Source organism: Lepisosteus platostomus, chromosome 12 (assembly GCF_059453375.1).
Source record: "Lepisosteus platostomus isolate fLepPlt1 chromosome 12, fLepPlt1.hap1, whole genome shotgun sequence".
Classification (NCBI taxonomy): domain Eukaryota; kingdom Metazoa; phylum Chordata; class Actinopteri; order Semionotiformes; family Lepisosteidae; genus Lepisosteus; species Lepisosteus platostomus.
In genome coordinates, this window is record NC_142622.1 from 30,616,308 (window position 1) to 30,638,098 (window position 21,791).

The 21,791-nt window shown below is 37.2% G+C and overlaps 1 protein-coding gene across 2 annotated transcripts in view; it reads left to right on the plus strand.

Moving 5' to 3' along the window:
* The window catches only part of LOC148651390 (adenylyl cyclase-associated protein 2-like), a 123,361-nt gene extending 110,080 nt beyond the window's left edge, over positions 1-13,281 (plus strand). For both annotated transcript variants that reach the window (XM_088601624.1, XM_088601622.1), the window contains 3 exons: positions 527-609; positions 9,929-10,069; positions 12,345-13,281. In XM_088601624.1, coding sequence (XP_088457750.1) covers positions 527-609; positions 9,929-10,069; positions 12,345-12,428 — 308 coding nt within the window. In that variant the 3' untranslated portion in view covers positions 12,429-13,281. The remainder of the gene's footprint in view (positions 1-526; positions 610-9,928; positions 10,070-12,344) is intronic.
* Positions 13,282-21,791: the final 8,510 nt, after the last annotated feature.

Consider the following 21,791-nt stretch of genomic DNA (forward strand, 5'->3'; position numbering starts at 1 on the left):
TTGTGTGTGGCTGAAAAGTAGTGATGTGAAAGTGCAGTGAAGAAGCGTGATACAATTACTTTATATTATTGATACAAGAGTAATACGTGTTACAAGAGTAGTTTTATTATTAAAGTACTGTAGTGTATACTGTAGTAATTAATAATACTTTTTATTTTACTATTAATATTGTAATGGTGTAATTCTCTGTTATTACAGTTCTGCAGTAATAATAACAGTTGAAACTACAAACATAATGTTTCAAGAGTATGTTCTGATTTGCATACATTTTGGCTTATGTAAGTTTGTGAGCAACCTGTTCAGTAAAATTTGTTTTCTTTTTTACTTTTTATATTTTTTTATATTCTTGAAGTATGTAGTACTTTGTCATCTTTAAGATCTCCAATAAATTAATCAAAATAATTTTTCTTACACAGGCAAAAGAGAAGCTCTATGAATTATTTATCTTTAATGGAATCTTCAGTCAAAGAATGAATTAAACTGTTACTTGATCCATGACTTATACCTTGTTCTTCTATTTTTTCAGACAATTGCCAGAAGCTTGGCCTGATATTTAACAATGTGGTTGGCATTGTGGAGATAATAAACTCAAGAGATGTTCAAATACAGGTAAATCTCAAAGGCCGCTGAAAACCTCATTCAAAGACCTTATTGATATGAATGGAAATATTGATATTGTGACATTATGTGATTATGGATGCTATCATCATCATGTGACAATAACTGTATTTACACTCATTTCATTTACAATACTAAACTATGTAGGACATGGTAGATAATTGGTAGATTAATTATTTTTTATTCACAGAACCCTAATCATGACCACCCTAGCTTGGACCAAAATTCAGGAGTTTGTAATAATATAATAATATAATATAACTCATATGCCTCAGATTCTCTTTCCTTCTCTGTTCTAATTCCCAGTGATCATACAGCCAGTTTGCTATACCTTTGCTACAACTATACCTGAGATGGATCTGAGTCACAGAGATAACCTGTCAGCACAATCATCTCTGATTATGTAGCACATTTCAAACCAACCATCTCTACAGGACTTGCACTCCCCTACAGATTCTTGGCTTATTTATAACTTAGCATATCTAGAATGCACCCTTGCTACCAGCCTCATTTCATGAATGGGATTTACAGTATATCTGAAGTGACAGATTTAGAACAGACTTCCTTCCTGTCAGGATTATACCCAAGTAATTCCTTCATATTGTTCCCTCAGCTTCTCCAGGCATCTGGAGAAATGCCTCCTTGGTTAGTAAGATACCAATCATCATGCTGCTACCATCTCTTCTCAGTGACTTGTTTCTCCATTTTCTCTCAAGCCTTTTAATCTGCCATGGTTCTACTTGGAATTAATATTTTCTCCTGGAGATAGGTCTTTAAGGTGTTATGGTTTTATTGCTAAGGACCTTTAAAGTACATCTGGCAGCTTCCAGTGAAGTCATGTGAGCAATGGCTGCTTCATTTTTTCGCTCTCTTGGTTATCTTTTAAAAAACCCAACAACTTTGTTAAAATTGTGTCTTAAATAATATAAAACAAACACTTAGTGTTGGGTGACAATGGAAAAATGAGGAAAAGGACGTAAAAACACTCCAAACTACTTGAAAAAGGATTTTGAAAAGGAACGGGGAGAACGCAATACTTTGCCTGCTCAGCGGGGCTTAAGGAGCCAGTCCGATAAACTTCGTGAAGATCATGAATCCCCTGTGAGCCTCGAAATTTTTTTTTTACGAACTGAGAGATTTCAGAAGGGATATTAACAAAACCTTGATGGAATTTACAGAGATAAACAGAATGAGTAAGAGGGTAAACTAAATGGATGAACGCATTGAGCATACCGAAGCGTGGGGTGAAAAAACAGATGGCGTGCTTTTAGACCTGCTCTGGAAACAGAAGCAGTTAGAGGCCAAAATAACAGATTTGGGGGGCAGGTTGAGGAGACAGAACCTGAGGATCTATGGAAGCCCAGAGGAGAGCGAAGGAGCGTCAATAACCAAGTTCGTTGAAAAATTTATTAGAGAACAATTTGAATTCCCCCCTGAGACTGATTTAGAGATTGAAAGAGCTCACAGAGCTCTTGCCCCTAAACCAGTGAACCCCCAGCCCAGACCAAGATTTCTGCCGCCAAACTTCACCAGATGACAGAGACTGTATTGCCTTACAACTAAAGCGCCTGTTTTATCTATGGGATTAATGTTATAATTCACTGTAAGGTTCCACCCCTTTCATTACCTTCCAAAAGTACTAGATTCAATTAGTTGTGAAGTAAGAAATTTATGGAGTTATTTGTGTTTTGTAATATAAATTTGGTTGATGTAGATACATAATAATAAACTTAATCTTGCAAATTAAGATTTAATATAATGTTAGTTTTTTGTATGATAAAAATGTCCTCGTTAAATAAATTCAAATAGATTAGAGATGGAGAGAAGCGAGGAAACATAGTAGTATATTTATTTAGGGTCCTCTTATAAAAGAAGAGGTTTAATTTTATTCTTGTTCCCTAATTCCCTGAGATTTTTATCGGGGCATAAAGGGTGGGGTTGTATTCTAGAACCCCCACGTAAAGCTCTGAAGTTTAAAAAAATAAAAGTTGTTGTTCTTTTTTGTTTATGATTGTTTTTGTACAATAGTTTAAAATGGCAGCATGGTTGAGAGACTGGGAGGTTTAAATGTAGAATTCTTCATCTAAGAATTAGATGAAGAATATGTCTTCACAGAATATTAAAGTAATGTATTTTAATATAAATGGTCTACATAATCCGATAAAAATACAGTGCCTTGCGAAAGTATTCGGCCCCCTTGAACTTTTCAACCTTTTGCCACATTTCAGGCTTCAAACATAAAGATATAAATTTTTTATTTTATGTGAAGAATCACCAACAAGTGGGACACAATTGTGAAGTGGAACGAAATCTATTGGATTTTTGAAACTTTTTTAACTAATAAAAAAATGAAAAGTGGGGCGTGCAAAATTATTCGGCCCCCTTGCGTTAATACTTTGTAGAGCCACCTTTTGCTGCGATTACAGCTGCAAGTCGCTTGGGGTATGTCTCTATCAGTTTTGCACATCGAGAGACTGAAAATCTTGCCCATTCTTCCTTGCAAAACAGCTCGAGCTCAGTGAGGTTGGATGGAGAGCGTTTGTGAACAGCAGTTTTCAGCTCTTTCCACAGATTCTCGATTGGATTCAGGTCTGGACTTTGACTTGGCCATTCAAACACCTGGATACGTTTATTTGTGAACCATTCCTTTGTAGATTTTGCTGTATGTTTGGGATCATTGTCTTGTTGGAAGATAAATCTCCGTCCCAGTTTCAGGTCTTTTGCAGACTCCGACAGGTTTTCATCCAGAATGGTCCTGTATTTGGCTGCATCCATCTTCCCCTCAATTTTAACCATCTTCCCTGTCCCTGCTGAAGAAAAGCAGGCCCAAACCATGATGCTGCCACCACCATGTTTGACAGTGGGGATGGTGTGTTGAGGGTGATGAGCTGTGTTGCTTTTACGCCAAACATATCGTTTTGCATTGTGGCCAAAAAGTTCGATTTTGGTTTCATCTGACCAGAGCACCTTCTTCCACATGTTTGGGGTGTCTCCCAGGTGGCTTGTGGCAAACTTTAGACGAGACTTTTTATGGATATCTTTGAGAAATGGCTTTCTTCTTGCCACTCTTCCATAAAGGCCAGATTTGTGCAGTGTAAGACTGATTGTTGTCCTATGGACAGACTCTCCCACCTCAGCTGTAGTTCTCTGCAGTTCATCCAGAGTGGTCATGGGCCTCTTGGCTGCATCTCTGATCAGTCTTCTCCTTGTCTGAGCTGAAAGTTTAGAGGGACGGCCAGGTCTTGGTAGATTTGCAGTGGTCTGATACTCCTTCCATTTCAAGATGATCGCTTGCACAGTGCTCCTTGGGATGTTTGAAGCTTGGGAAATCTTTTTGTATCCAAATCCGGCTTTAAACTTCTCCACAACAGTATTACGGACCTGCCTGGTGTGTTCCTTGGTCTTCATGATGCTCTCTGCGCTTTCAACAGAACCTTGAGACTATCACAGAGCAGGTGCATTTATACAGAGACTTGATTACACACAGGTGGATTCTATTTATCACCATCAGTCATTTAGGACAACATTGGATCATTCAGAGATCCTCGCTGAACTTCTGGAGTGAGTTTGCTGCACTGAAAGTAAAGGGGCCGAATAATTTTGCACGCCCCACTTTTCATTTTTTTATTAGTTAAAAAAGTTTCAAAAATCCAATAGATTTCGTTCCACTTCACAATTGTGTCCCACTTGTTGGTGATTCTTCACATAAAATAAAAAATTTATATCTTTATGTTTGAAGCCTGAAATGTGGCAAAAGGTTGAAAAGTTCAAGGGGGCCGAATACTTTCGCAAGGCACTGTAAGTAGAACACTAATAAAAGTTAAGCGAGATAAGACCCAGGTAGTGTTTCTCCAGGAGACACATCTATCTGATGAATAACATGCTAAATTAAACAATGTAATTAAAGAGTTTTCTATCTTCCCTCTTACAACGATGTATCTACCATCGTTGTCGTTGATCTCTGATAAATACCGAAAGTTAACTGTTGACAGAATGAGTATAGCTACTCCCCTTTTACGTCCCACTTTACGAGATGAATAGAACACTATGAATTGGCTACATTACTCTGCTCTCCTCCCCACTGATAGCTGATGTGTGGTGAGCGTTCTGGCGCACTATGGCTGCCGTCGCATCATCCAGGTGGGTGCTGCACATTGGTGGTGGTGGAGGGGAGTCCCCATTACCTGTAAAGCGCTTTGAGTGGAGTGTCCAGAAAAGCGCTATATAAGTGTAAGCAGTTAGTTAGTTAGTTATTAAATTGAAAAGGATGAGTTTTGATAAAGTGTTCTATTCATCTCGTAAAGTGGGACGTAAAAGGGGAGTAGCTATACTCATTCTGTCAACAGTTAACTTTTGGTATTTATCAGAGATCAACGACAACGATGGTAGATACATCGTTATAAGAGGGAAGATAGAAAACTCTTTAATTACATTGTTTAATATCTATGCACCACCAGGAAGTGGTCTTTTTTTTCAAAAAAGTGTTTGATTTGATAGCTGCAGAACAGTAGGAGTGCTGATATTCAGAGATTTTAATCTCAATTTAAATACAAAATTAGATACCTCTAAGAATTGTAAAAGGAAACTTAAGCCTTTAGAGAAGTATGTGAATAGATGTATAGAAGATTTTGGCCTAGTTTATAGGGATTTTAAACCCTACAGGAATGGATTATACACATTTTTCTGCACCTCATAATTCATACAGTAGAATAGACTACTTTCTTATGTATAAATTAGACATATCAAGAGTAAAGGACTGTGAAATTGGAACCTTGGATTTGTCTGACCATGCACCAGTTTATCTGACTTTAGACTTAAATCTGGTAAAAAAAAGAATACTGCTAGGACGATTAACTATCGTGTATTGAATGATAATGATGTTAAAGATCAAATTACGCATGAGATTGTACAGTTTTTGCAGATTAATGATACTGGAGAGGTTTCCCCAGCAATATTATGGGATAAAGTCAAAGCTGTACTTTTTAAAAACACCCACTTGTACAATACGTAAACAATAACTGAAAATTAGGGAAGAAATAAATAAATTACAAATTATAGAGGAAGAAACGAAACTTTCTAAAACAAAGTTAGTATAAATCAGGAGCTAAATCAATAAAAATATTAGCAAGAAGGTTACATAAACAACATTCTAAATCAATAATCTCCAAAATAGTTAATCCAGTAACCAACCAAATACACTCCAGAAATACAATCAATCTTTACAGAATACTATAAAAACTTATATATCCTTCTGAAACTCAAAATTAACAAGATATAGTACTTTTATTAGAGTCACTTAACCTTCCTATTTTAAATGAGGAACAAAATAACGCATTAACTAGAGTAATAAATGAGGTGGAAATCATATTATTTCAGATCTTAAATCTAATAAAACACCAGGGACAGATGGCTTTCCATGTGAATTTTATAAGACATTCAAAAAACAGTTGGCTCCCCTGCTCCTGTCCACTTGCAACTGGATGAGAGGTGGAGGGGATTTACCACCCTTTTGGAATGAAGCTATCATTTCTGTTATCCCAAAAGAAGGAAAAGATCAAACTAGATGTGGGTCTTTTCACCCAATTTTTGTACTTAATGTAGACTATGCTTCAATAATGGCTAAAAGATTAGAGAAAATATGACCTCAGATTATTACTTAGATCCAACTGGTTTCATTCAGAACAAACACAAGACAATATTAGATGTACCCTTCATATTATGAGGCATATTAATGATCAAAGGAGGGAAGCAATTTTTAGTCAGCCTAGATGCAGAAAAAGCCTTTGATCGGGTTAATTGGGAATTTTATATCAGACATTGGAGAGATTTGGATTTACTGACGATTTTATCAACATAATAAAAACAATTTATTTAAATCCTATAGCACAAATCAAAATCAATGGACATCTGTCTAAGAGATTTTGTTTGAAAAGAGGTACAAGACAGGGATGTCCCCTGACACCTCTTTTTTCTCTATATATAGAACCCTTAGCAGAGTGGATTAGAAAAGACCCAAAAATTAAAGGTATAGAAATTAAAGGACAAAAACATAAGATTGCATTGTATGCAGATGATGTCCTGCTATATTTGGATGACCCCAATGAATCATTTGTCAGAGTGATGGATCTTTTGGTTGCTATCAGGGTAGAAATTTAATTTCAGTCCTCTAATATGTAAAATAAAAGATGATCAGGCTGGCTGGAGTCTGCTACCTCTTTCATTGGGATCAAGAGTAGAAGTCATTAAAATGAACATTCTGCCGCGATTACTATATCTTTTTCAGTCTCTTCCAGTGGAAATTTCATCAGAACAGTTTAATGAAGGGGAATACATGATTTGAATGAAAGATTCATATGGAATGGAAAGAAACCAAGAATTAGGTTTAAAACACTACAGTTGTCCAGGGAGAAGGGTGGATTAGCCCTACCATGTCTAAAGTCATACTACCAAGCAGCTCACCATAGAACACTAATATGTTGGTGTGATGGATATTATACTGCAAAAAGGAAAGAGATGGAGTGTTTGATTATAGGTGAATTCCCAATACAGACGGTCCTGGAAGATAGATGTTTGGCAAAAAATTATATATAAAACGGCTATACCTTGGATAACTTTACGAATTAAAATTTGGTTTAAGATAATAAAAACCTGTGACTTGGAGAGAGAGGTAAAACTATTAAGATGGATAGTTTCTGACTGAGATTTCCCCTCTGGGAAATCGCACAAATCTGACACAATCTGACACTCAAGGTTTAAGATTTGGGCTACAAAAGGGATTATGTACTTTGATGGAACAAGACCATCTGAAAAACTTTGAAGATCTATCACAACAATATAATCTGGAAAAAGAAGATTTTTATAGATATATTCAAATTAGACATATACTGTAAATAGCTGGAGAAAGCAGCCACGTAAAAAAGAAAGTAATAAATTGCTGGATAACTCTGTAGCTGTATATCAGCAAGGTAAGTTGAAAAAAATTATATCAAAGTGGTACAGTAGTATTGAATATATGAAAAAGACTCAACGGAATATATTAAAACAAAATGGAAAAAAGAAACCAACACAACAATTTCTATGGATCAGTGAAACTATATGAGTAGATTTCAACAGGGCTCTACAAGTTCACAGACTTGGAGAGAGTTTGTTGGAAGAATTTGACCTGGTTTATCAGCCCTAAAATATAAGACAAACAAAAAGGAAGATTGTTAGAGATTATGTGGAGAGCAAGATGCGACTCATTCAAACATATTTTGGTCATACCCAAAAATACACCAAAACTGGAAATCTATAAATTTAACTCTTAATAATTTAGTAATTGTGAATATACCATTTGAATTTTCTGTTACTGTATATACTTGGGCAATTTCGACTTTGATGATATTGAAGTAAAGGATAGATATATATTAAGGCTTCTTCTAGCAGCTAGTAAAAAAGTAATTACATTAAAATGGCTTATAAAAGAACCTCCAACACATGAACAATAGGTTAATGTTGTGAATGAGATCTACATAATGGAAAAAAATAACTTTTTCTCTCAGATTGCAGGCAGAGAGGTTTAGCAAATACTGGGAAACATGGATTCAATTTATCTCTGATTCTAGTTTATGAGAAAATATGCAGTGATATTTATGTGTAGACGTTTTTGTTGTTTGTTGTGTTTCTTCACAATCAGACAATTGTTGGGTTTTTTTGCATGATCCTCCATACCTGCTGACATTTTTGTATATACAATATGGCAGAAATGTAAGATGAAGGCAAATGTTTATTCTGCTGTTTTGGTTATGTTGTTTGTAAACTGTTTCAGCCCTTTATAAGTTTCATATAGCACACACCTACTTGTGTGCTGCTGCTTGGGGAATCCTGGTCACAATTAGCCAGTGATACAACCCAGGCTTGGAAATGCAGTGTTTAGAACATATACAGTGTCCTCCAGAAGTATTGGCACCCTTGGTCACGATGAGCAAAAAAAAGTATTTGTTGTTTATAAGCTTGATCTTACACTGAAAATATGAGATAAACCTAACCTTTCAGTGGGGTAAAAATATTCAAATAAAAAAAATTCATATGAGAAAATATACCTTTTTCTCAAAAACACGTGTTATGGAAATCTATATGTCAAGGAAGCAACAAGAGAGAGTTCTCACCTGAGTGAGGTCTTTGTTTCAATATTGCAATATTAGGAGCCCTGCTGTCACTCTGCAGAATGTGTCAGAGACTCAGCTTGCTACAGGCAGTACAAACTTTTTATAAAGATGTTGTATGCAGTGGAAAAATACAGCACTTTTCTAATACTTCCCCTTTCCTTAGGACAAGAAAGATTACAGCATAGAAACGAAAGAAGAAGTGCCAATACATATTCTGCAAAGCTTAGCAGTTACACTCGGCTAATTTGGTCATCTAGACAGTACGTCCTGTCTTGACAAACTGTCTTCTGACAACCTGCACGTAGCCCAGCAGTTACATCTTTGTTATATATTTTTCTAAAGCTCTTTACATTTCAAGAATCAATTTACCCATTAGATTTCCATTTCACACATTACAGTTATTGGCACCCCTGCATTTAGTACTTTTTGCACCCTCCCTTTGCCAAGATAACAGCACTGCGTCTTCTCTTATAATGCTGGATGAGGTGGGAGAACACATTTAAAGGAATCTGAGACCATTACTCCATACAAAATCTCTCCAAATCCTTCAGAGTCTTTGGTCCTTGCTTGTGGACTCCTCTTCAGCTCACCCCATGGTTTCTTGATGGGGCTTAGGTCAGGGGACTGGGATGGCACTGCAGAAGCTTGATTCTGTGGTCAGTGAACCCTTTTTGTGTGGATTTGGGGGTATGCTTTGGATCATTGTCCTGCTGGAAGATCCAACCACTACACAGTCTTAGCCTCCTGGTAGAGGCAGCGAGATTTTGATATAAAATCGCTTGTTATTTGATAGAGTCCATGATGCCATGTATCTTAATAAGATTCCCAGGGCCTTTGAAAGAAAAACAGCCCCACAACATCACAGATCCACTACCATACTTAACATTGGGTATTAGGTTCTTTTCTGCATGACCTTGACTCTTTTTACACCAAACCCAACTCTGGTGTTTGTTACCAAAAGGCTCTATTTTTGTCTAGTGTGACCATAGAACCTGGTTCCAATCAAAGTTCCAGTAATGTTTAGCGAACTCCAGGTGCAAACTTGGGATTTTGCAGTTCAACGGTAGTAGCGGTATAAATACTACTTGACAATTAAAGCAACGTGCTATACCACATTTTCCTTAAAGATTGATTATGTTTTTTTCATTCATTATATCCTACAGGTAATGGGGAAGGTGCCATTAATTTCTATTAACAAAACAGAAGGCTGCCACGTGTACCTCAGTGAAGAATCTTTGAACTGTGAGATTGTGAGTGCCAAGTCTTCAGAAATGAACATTTTGGTGCCATTGGATGGTGATTATGTAAGTTTAAATGCATCTCACAATAACCCACTTTATTTGTATTTTTATGTGTTAATAGTTTAATGAAAGGTCATTTCAAGGAAAATCTAGATTATTCTCTCTAAAGATAGAATGTTCCTAAAGATTCCTTTAGATATTGGTGTGTGTTTTAGTATATTATTGAAGTACTGAGAATAACATATTTTATGGTTTTAGACAGTGCACTCAGAGCTTTTAATAGTATCAATGACAGCACCCAGTACACAGTGGTTAAGTATCCAAAGAGTACAACAGCTCGATTTGCTGTGGTGCTGGAAATAGTGATATAGTATGTATAGTGGTGTGCATATATCAGTCTTTCATTTAGTTACATGCCATGGTTATTTTGGAAAAGTTATTATGTGCTCCTTCTGACTATATTAAGTTTATATACTTCATAAAAAGTTATAATGTTATATGTTATAATAAAACATTTACAATTTATTTGTTTATGCGCAATCGTCAGTTCATACACTGATTCAATTACTGTTTAACAGGTATTTATGCAAAATAACCAAAAGATCATATGAAGCAGAACCACAAACTCAAAATATGTTATTATATGACAACATTAAGATTTAATTGTACTATTGTATGGCACAAACTGGCAATATTGGAGCATTAATAAAAGGGATTAGTGCAGTTCTTCTGTGCAACTCATGGGAAGCTGACACCCCTAAAAAAGGCACTATATCTCGGGAACAAAAACTGCATGAATGCTGCTTTTAACGGCAAAAACCAGCACAAACATAGCACATTGTTTTTGGAGATTAAAGATTATTGATGATAGTCTAACTTCTTTTTTTATTTTAAAATGGTCTATTTAAGATGGAACAGGAAGTATTTCCTTCACACCAAGTGCTGTACTATAGTTTTAAAACATCGGCCACGTGAGCCAAATGCATGAACATATAGACTACAATTCCTGACGTGCGACACATGAGAATAGCATGATCATATTCACAGATATCCTAACAGTTCTGTACAGTACATCAACAACAGTATAGTACTGATTTGCGTCATTGTTGCAGTCTGCCATTACTAGCACCCCTGCTTTCCCAAATGATCATTAAACTTATGTGGTATAACTGTTTATATCTTGCAAACATTTACCATAAGGAAAACGGCAAAATGTGATATGTCATGTCATGTGCCACACCGTTTTATACCATATGGTGTCGTGGGAAGCCGGAGCCTACACGGCAAGCAACGAGCGCAAGGCAGAGTACACCCTGGATGGGGCGCTACTCCATTGCAGGGCAAGTGCAAGCCAGTCATACATGGGGACAATTTAGAGGCCACGGTAAAGGTCAAGGGGGGGAATTTGCCTGGAAATAACTCCCTTCTCTTATTGAGAAATGCCCAGGGATCTTTAATGACCATTTCGTGTCAGAACCTTGGTTTAATGTCTCATCCGAAAGACGGCGCCCACTACAGTGTAGTGTCCCAGCCACTATACCAGGGCATTAGGACCCACACAGACCCACTAACACCACTTCCAGCAGCAACCATAGCTTCCCAGGAGGTCTCTCATCCAGGTACTTACCTGGTTCAACCTTGCTTAACTTCAGTAGGTAGCCATTTGAGAGCTGCAGGGTCTCAAATTTGGCTGCTGGCCAAAATGTGATCTCAATAGTTTAAAAACTGCTGAGTGTGACAGTATTAGTGTTATATAGTATTGTGACTGTGACACACTACACAGTATGTCATTTATAGTTCTGGTGTCAACATGGTAACAACATCCTGTCTCACCAAATGTAAAAATTGTATTTGATGATGTTGCTAGTACAGTATACATACAGTTTAATTAGCACAAGAAAGCACTAATGGGTTAATAAACATTTAATACTGTCATGATTTGTGTGACAGCCACACGCAGCTGTGGTACTTTTACGGATTCAGTGCGCCACCAGCCACCAATTTTTCCAGAGTAATGCAAACCTGCCTCAGATTATCTGAAAAATAAACGTCTATATAACATCTCCTTCCCTGAGGATTGTAGTTGGCCACTGACCTTACAGGAAGATCTAAGAAGTTAAACATTAAAAACATAAAACATTTTTATTTTTTATCTTTTATGGTTCACATTACTAGACTTGCAACACATTGATACAGATAATGAAACTTGTAAGAAATAAGTATTTTTTTTGGTTTTCTGTGCTTATATTTTTTATTTAAGTTTTTAAGATAAGTAATCATTACAGGATGGGCTGACTATGTATTACCTTTAATAAATGGTACTTTGTCTCTTTTGCAGAGAGAATTTCCTGTTCCTGAGCAGTTCAAAACAATCTGGGATGGATCAAAGCTGATCACAGAACCAACTGAGATTGCTGGCTAATTTCATTTTTATGATTCTAATTAATACTTTCAAGTAGTAATTTGAACGAGTTTTGTAGTTAGAATCTGAGGATTCTAAATATATTAATAGCTGATATTAAAATGTTTATTTTATAACTGCTATACCAATATTTACATTTCACTCTTTCTTAATAAAGAAATAATAAAATAATTACGTTTTTTGATGCATGAGAAACTTTTGGTTATGTAAATTTTCTGTCCTGCATTTTTAGGTTTCGAATGAACAAATGAAAACTGTAGAATTTGTTCTTTCTCTCCAAAGCACTTGGCTGTACAAATATAAGAATAGTCTAAAATGACTTCCTGTTTATAGATTATTGTAACAATCTTAGTGGGAATCTACTTCATAATTGAGCCAATGTCCTGATGTGAAAATGAGGTCATGTCTTTACTGTGTTTTTTATTTACAATTTCAATGTCTTCTTCACTGAAGATACTTATATTTTACGAAGTCTCAATTATTTGACATTTATATTTGGGTTTAAATATACTTTTAAAGTGCTCTACAATGTTTTATCTTTGGCACATATCTGCTTCCATTGTGGTGTCAGTTTGGTAACTACTTATTGGTAACACCTAGGCTGAAAACCTGATTTAACTAATTCTCCATGAAAACAAGTGCAACTTCTTCATAACATGAACAAAGTTAACATCATAGTGAGTTTGGATGTACAGAAGTTCAATGAAGTCATGAAGTTGTCAGTCTTCGCACTATTGATGTACAAAATAACTCTTATTCTGAAGTCCTGTGTTTGAAAGTGTCAATTTAATAAAGGTTATTTTATCAGATTGGTGGCTGTTGTAATAAAACATTTCAGTTGAGAATTGTGCAATGTAGTACTGGAGTTAATCCTGTAAGCTTTTTAAAATATACTTTTGATTGAAAATGCGTGTTCTAAATACTGTAGGTGGGACTTAAACAGCAGAAGACATCTGGGATAGACTCTACAAAGCAAGAAATACAAAGAAAACACATCTATAAATTATAAAGTAACAAGTAAAGGTTTATTTCATGCCGAAAAGAGAAGAAAACAAACAACGTTTCCGCTGTGGACCCTTCTTCGTGTGTCTATAAATTATATACAGTACTATGGAAAGATACAAGATAACACTGTGAAACTAAAAATGGCCCTGTATGTTTATGTAACAGTAAGTTATATACAGTATATCCAAACAGCATGGAACAGAAAATGTCAAATTTACTTCTGAACTCCATTCTGTCCCAAAAGCAAACTAGTTAAAAACATTTATAACTTAAATCATATTAAATACTTTAGACAACCCTGAAAGTACACCACCATTTCAGGAGCTGCTCATTTTATTTATTGCTAGCATAATTCCAAGTATTTTATCACCGTTGTTAAAAGAAATTGTTTATGACTTTTTTTAGTTGACTTGTTTCATATTGTAATTCATATTACAACACTTTTAATGTATGTTGTTAATTTATCATACATATTCATTGACAGTTGAACTCTTTTGGTTCATGATCTTGTTCCTAGCATTGCTTATAAATCTTGACTTCTACATGTTTGGTTTTTTTTTTCAGTTTTTCAGAACGATATAAGTTGAAATAAGAAAAACAATACCCAATATATTTAGGATTTTAAAAATTTTTGTTGATGTTATGTTTTTCCTACACTGCTTCATCATAACTAGTTAATTGTAAGAGCAGAGATATATATATATACTGTACATTGTATAACCACAAATAAAAGATAGCCACCCATAATATGTTTTCTAGTGACATGTTACTGTTCAGTTGTAAATATTCTTATGTAAGTTTGGCCCAAACTATGCTTTGTGTTAATTTGTAGTTACAATGTTTCTAAAACTGTTTTGCTATATACAGTTTTATGTATATATACAGCCCTTTGTTACTTGTTTCCTTTGTAATGGAAAGTTACTGAGAAAAGGTGTTTTATCCTAAAAAAGTTGTTTACGGACAGAGCTGTGCTGCAGAAGCAGCTGGATACTTAGAACAAAGTGTGATAGCACCCAACTCATCAAGGGCACGGGATGTTTTAATAATGTTTATCTCTGCTGCTTGAAGAAGCGAGTATGAGAAACTATTTGAATAACTGCTCTTCTTTGCTTAAAGCAGAAACCTATAAGGAATGGAAAATTACTGCTTTGCCTGTCCTTAAAGTGTTGCATCAGCTTAAAAAAGATATAAAACAAGGGCTCTCCCTGCTTGCTTTTGAATCAGCTTTAGCTTCTCTGCACAGATGGGTTATGGGTTTTTCCCATATTGCATTATGAATAAAGACCTTACTGAGTGAATGAGAATACCTCTCCTGGCTCTTCTTTGATAAAATTCCACGACACCTTTTTTAAGGAACCATCATCATAAACCAATAATAACAATCTCACACAAAAATACAACCTAAAAATCAAAAGCTGAGCAACACATATAAGATTAGATGTTATATATACTTTATACATTAGTGGTAATGTACTTGCTAATCCACTGGGTCAAGCGAAAAAGTAAATTTGTTCAGCTGACCATGATGTCCAAGTCTGGAAAAAAAGGGTGTCTAATTGGTTTATATTGCTGTCATTCATTATTTTTTTTACTATTCAGAGCCCTATAAGACGTCACTGCCTCTGTAAAATGACTCAAGAACACTCAGCCAAGCTTTTAATATTTTAAAATAAATGTTCTGCATATGTGAAAATTATAAGTCCTGTCTTCACAAAAAAATAATGAAGAATATTTTCATTATTTATTTGTCCAATTTGTCTCTAATTTTTATTCAAACTAGTAGACAGGACAAGGTCTACAAGCATTTTAGCTGACTGACAGGGCGGCAACTTCCAAAATCGATCTTTGAAGACAAGAAAAAAATCAGTTTCTTGTTTTTTTTTATTTTTTTGTCCTGGATATTTCTGTCTGTTAAATGGACACAGTAAGACAAAAAAAATGATGGTTTACACTTAATGCCCAAGGGGTTAGACTTTATTCAGGATATAAACCAGGCTTCTAATGTATAACCTTACAAATGAAGGTCATGTTTTAGGGAACATCATTCCAGGTGGAAAATGACTATTTGGCTGGAGGTCTTTTTTTACATCTTGTCTGTTGGCTTTCCACTGGATGTTTCCTATTACTTATATAGTATTATCCTATTCTTGGATTAAAATGTCAGCTCAGCACATTTAGTTATTTCTTTATAAAAAATCCTGTCCAGAAAAACACACTCAGCAGGAAGGAAAGGTAAAAAGTACATAGTTGATTATAATCAAATTCTAAATTTAATCCTTTAATTCTGAAAATTTTAATTGGGAAAATTATTTATGTAGGTTTACGGTGCACTTTCTAAGAATAGATCCCCAAAGTGTACCTGTATTTCTCAATTTCCTATTATTTGACATTTTCCTTGTGACAGTCACTCTTATTGCTAATAACAATGGATGGGCGGCAGTATTTTTCCAAAATATTTTTAAAAATTGCTGATCAATGGCAAATTATAGGCAGACTATAGTTTGGTAGTGGCAATGCTTATTAATAATACAGGAATCAAGTTTGCTGTTCCCTTGCCAGTCTCTCTCTCCCTCATCTCTGGGGTGCTGGACACAGAGAGGCCATTCCATGTGGTTCAGATTTAAGGTGTTTTTCTGTCAGAGTTTCCTGAACTCACAGGTCTGAGATTCTCCAGCCACCATAATGAATGATCATCTCTGGTGCCTTTCTGTCTGGGAGATTCCAAGGGAGAGTCTCATCCCAAGGTGTTTACAACCGTAAGGTCAGAGAGCATTGTTACTCATCCTCCATCTTGATCAGCCAATCAGGAACTGGTAGGGCAGGGTAATCCCACGTGTCACCGAGCCAGAGGACACCGATTGGATGCAGCAACAGCCCGTTACTGTTCCTTTATGTCTACGGGAAATCTGAATCCACATAAATTGTATGATTATTCAACATTCTACCTTACAGCTCTGGAATTCAATTGTTACCTCAATTCCAGTTGATGTCAATTTAATTCCTATGAGTGATGTACTTGCTTTTGAGTATCTAGTGTAGACGTTGTAATCAAAGCTCATTAACGAATCAGTATAAATGAATGGTATACTGAATTTATGTCTCTTAGTATTTGTAACTCTCTGTGATTGAATATAAACCTTATGTATTCTGCTAACCCTCACTCTTAAGATCTGTTATGTTTATATGCACATTTTATGTATTTATAAATATATTCTTGTGTATTGGTAGCCGTGTGTGTTCGTTGCTGAGTTGTTCTGCAAGGTCGGTTTTCTAACAGCCATCGAAGAATAATGTGACTTACTGCTACTATTAATAATTGTCCCAGCAAATGCACAAAACCCCTACAGTTTTTACAATTAAATAAGTTCTAGTAGATAACTGCGTCAGCATGTGTAGGCTGCAAACAGAGAGAGAAAAACCGGAAGATAATAAAGCATGAGAGAACAAAAGCTGGTAGCGGAGAGGAGGCAGACGCAGGAGAGAAGCAGTATCATGCCATGATCATACTGATCTCTCCATCTGCGTTCTCACAGAGGGGTTTTGAAACTCCTATTGCAGAAAGACATCCAAAACCAAAATTATCCTAAAACTGGGATCATACCTTCCTCCTTCTCTCAAAAACAGACTTGTTTCCTGCTAGTATTCATTCATTCATTCCTTCTCTATTCATATGCAGGTTTTGACTTCACACCTTCACACACCATCATACTGCTTCTCTCCCGCTCTCGCCTCCTCTCCAATCCCAGCTTTTGTTCTCTCATGCTTTATCTACTGACAGTTTTCCTCTTTCCCCTTACACCCCAAGAAGGCTCCTCAGCTGAAACATTGTTTCTTTTCTTCTCTTTTCAGCATGGAATAAACCTTTACTTGTTCCGTTGCAGTTTTTACAATGTTAGTTTTATTATTTAAAAAAATATTGTGACGTACAATAAACATTCTTTCATCATTAAAGTGTACTTGTCACGGACGTCCAAGGGGACTAACCGTGGGGAGCAGGAGAGCGGAAAAAGACCCATATGCGTAGCGGCGAGACGGGAAAAAGGCCAGGGCTCATTAGTGCAAAGAGTTCAGGAATGCCGTATAGAAACCTATGCCCTCAGGGAGCGGACGTGGGGCGCCCTGGTGCTAGGCGGGTCTCAGGACATCCGAACGTCAGTGCTGAGCCAGGACAGAGTGCAAGACCCGGAAATATATAGCCCAAGGGAAAGAGAGGGACAGGAAGGACAGCAGACCGGAAACTAGGGACAGGACAGAGAAGGAGCGCCCTCTGGCTGCAGAGGGCGTGACAGTACTCTTGTTATTTTTTATTTTACTTTCTTGGACTGGAGAAGTTTTGCACCAGAAGATAAGATTTTTCAATGCATGGAAAAAAATAATGTTTACAGTAATATTTATACTGTATAAACAAAACATAAAACTTGATAAATGAACAAGTAATAGGTTTATTCCATGCTGAAAAGAGAAGAAAAAAAACAACGTTTCGGGTGTGGAGCCTTCTTCGGGTATGAGCCCTCACACCTGAAGAAGGCTCCACAGCCGAAACATTGTGTCCCAGCACGTAACTGAAGCTACAAAGAAGACGCAACAACGCCTTTACTTCACAGTTGAAAATTGAAAAAAATTGGTCTTCAACTATTCTTACTAAATTTTATAAAGTAGGTTCTCTATTGAGAGTATGCTCACATGTGGTATAACAGTGTGTTTTGGCAGCAGCTCATTTTCTGACTGAAAGGCATTACAGGGGGTGATCAGGTTGACCCAGTCCATTATTGGATTAAAACTCCACTCTATTGTGGAAATTTTTATAACTCGCTATTTCAGGAAGGATGGGAGTATTGCTAAGAATAACTATCATCCCGTTTTCTCACTTTTCTCTCCAGTTTCCTCTGGTAACTGTTATAGGAGCACAAACGTACAAACCTTAAGACTCAGAGACAGCTTCTTCCTACAAAGTGTCAGATTATTGTATTCTACCTCTACCTCTAAATCACACTGATGTGATGTTTTTTTTGGCATACTGTTTGTGCTGACTTGTATTTAAATTATATGTTATTTAACTTTGTTGTTACTGCTGTTCTGTGTTTATGTTAGTTTTTTCCTTAATGTCTACGTATTGGAGTATACATGAAAATAAGCATTTTATTGCATATGACAAATAAACTTAATGTTGTGGTGTTACACTTTAAAAACATAAAGGTTTCAGAGAGCTTCAAAGCATTGCAAAAGATCTGTGATCTTACCTGAAGTCATGCCATCCAATGTTCAAGAGGTACTTATAGCTGCAGAGGATGCTAGGAAATACATGAAACCAAACAGATTTCTATATCAATAATAAAAAAGCCTGATTGTCTTTTGAGCTTGTGGATCAACTTACTGACCCCTAAAACAGCAGCAAACAATGGTTTACACCTGATGCTACAGTAGGACCTTTTTCTCTGGCAAAGCTGCATATGTTGACATTGTTCACTCAATTATTTTTTTATTTGGTAGTACTTTAAAAAGAAATTTACTCATTTATATTTACGAAGCATTTGTAGAAATTGTGCGACGCATGCTTCTCAGTATAAAAGCACTAACCCTGATGCTAGCTTTCCTTCTAAAAAACTGAAAAAAATGTTGCTTAAACAAAGGTGCACCTTTAAAGACATTGTTAACATTGTTCACATTTAAAAACACTGGGAAGATCTGAAAAACTGTTTTGGAAACAATAGAAACACGATAACCTTTGAAAACGCTGGGAATATTAAAAAACTTGGTAACATTCGACAGCATATGATAATGAGGTTACATTGGAGTACATTTGGGAACACTGAGAACATTTGATAACAACTGAATAACAGTACCAGTGTGCATGAACTAACATTAGAGCTAACATTTGAGAAGACACAGTGGCAGCAATGATAGACAAGAAGGATTTGGATCTGACACTGGGTTGGGCCAGACAGAGACACGCAGTACATGAAGGGTTTGGAGCTCACACTGGTCTGGAGGAGAGAGAGAGACAGTGAGGCACTACTAATGGACATTAACAGTTTGGATCTGACACTGGGCTGGAAAAGAGACAGAAACAGAGGCAATACTGATGGCCATTAATGGTTTGGAGCAGGCACTGGCACGGGGGAGAGAGAGAGACTGCCAAGGCAGTACTGATGGACATGAAGGATTCACAGCTGACTCTGGGCTAGGAGACAGATACAGAGACAATAATGGAAATGAAGGCTTTGGAGCTGATAATGGCCTGGGAAATGTTGTGTCATATAAATGACAGTCTCCTGCTGTCTGTGAAAGAAGAGTCATTTATTTCGTATGCATACAGGAGAGCAGCCTGCACCGGCCAGTCTCTCCGAAAGGTTATAAAGTTAGTCCTTTTATACAGTGTAACAAACAAAGTTTGGCATAGACAACACATAACACAATATCCTTGAAGAAAGATGTGAAGACGGGGGTTTGTATTTAATCTTTTCTGTAGGGGGTTTAGACTTCCAAGTCACAAGCGGGGGTTTATGGCAGGAAAGGGGGTTAACTGATAAGGAGTGCAGATGCCAGCTAGGAACCCCCCTGGGTGTAATGTTAAACTGACCATTTGCCCAGAACATCATAAACTGGCCAAATACCATGAACCCCCCTCTTTACCATCAGACCGAGTGACGTCAGAAACGGAGAAGAAAACTATATATAACCCAAAAGTTTGTAACAATACGGCGAACAATACTTCGGTTTTGTTGTTTCTTGCGGGAAACAAGACTTCGGCTTTATTGTTCCTTGCATGCAATAAACTCATCTGTTTCACTTCATCTCGGGATCAAGAACCTTGTTTCTTCTGTTACAACAAATTTGGCGTAGTCGGCGGATGCTCCAGAAGGCGCAGAACTTCCCATCGGCAGGAGAGACGGTCAGCGCGCACATAACTAAGAGGTAAGGACTCCTCTTTTATTTAAAAGTCCCGACTCTCTCTGACCGATTGGGAAATCTCTGCTCCCTGCGAGAATCGCCCGAGATGACGGAGTAAACGTGAGTTTCTGAATTCCTCTGGCCCGGGGAAGGCACCGGTGTATGTAATGGGTTGTTTGCTGTAAGCCCAGAATTTGGTCTGGCAGGGGTTCCGCGGTATTGTGTACAGGCGTTCGAAGCTGGTGTATGCCTTAATTGCGCGTGGAGTTTTGAACGGGTTTTGGACCCTTACCGTGAAGTCAGGACTGGTGTGGGTCTTAATTGCACCCGGAGTTCTGAAGCTCAGAACTGGTTTGGGTCTTAATTGCACCCGGAGTTCTGAGGCTCTGAATCGGTGTGGGCCTTAATTGCGCCCGGGGTTCTAGAGCAAGTGGTGCATTAAATGCACGTAGTTCAGGACTGGTGTGGGTCTTAGTTGCACCCGGAGTTCTGAAGGTCAGAACTGGTGTGGGTCTTAATTGCACCCGGAGTTCTGTGGCTCGGGATCGGTGTGGGCCTTAATTGCGCCCGGGGTTCTGGAGCTGAGTGGTGCATTAAATGCACGTATAATCCAGGATTGGTGTGGGCTTTAATTACGCCCGGGGTCCTGAGATTAGCTACGCCTTGATCGTGCACAGATTGGCGTGGCGTGGTTTTTTTGTTTTAAAGGAAACAGGAGTAGAAGAGATATATGTATGTATGTTTTTGGTGTTTTCCTTGTTTGTGAAATACATATACACACGCACTACACTAACATAAACACACCTCATAATAAAAGAGCAAAGCATTAAGTAGCAGGATTTAAAGGACGTTGAGACCCGAGAATCGCCCTGATTGAGCTCAGTGCGTAAGTCCACCCCGGGGCAAAAGCAGCGATGCTGGCGTTCTGGGGATGGTGAATTACTGATCAAGAAAGGGGGTTTTCGAGGTCTCGTTTCTTACCTGTGAACAGTGCGGTGTAAGTCCTCTCTAAAGTCTCGGAGAGGCATTTAGATCTGGAGGTAACAGACGCCCTTAGCTGAATGAGTGCAGTAATGCACAGGTTTTTCCAAGTGAAAACATCCCCCTACTGAATGAGCTGTTACCTCACACACGACAAAAGTAAATCTTAAAGAAACCAAACATGTGTGCTAATTGGGTGTTTGAGAAAGTGGTGGAAGTATCTGATTACATATCAGAAAAGTGTAAATTGACTGAAAGGGAAGAGAAATATAGGAAGAAGCTGAGTCTGTCAGAAGGAGTTTGGGGCGAAGATGCCTGTAAAAAAGCGTACGAACATTGGAACAAAAACAAAGATTTAGCTGCAGCCCTGGTGATCGGCCGACACCTGAGGTGGCAGATTAGCATGAAGGAGAAATCAGAATGGGATAGAAAAGAGAAGGAGTTCACAGAAAAAATAAAAGCGTTAAATGAGAGGAAAGATAATTT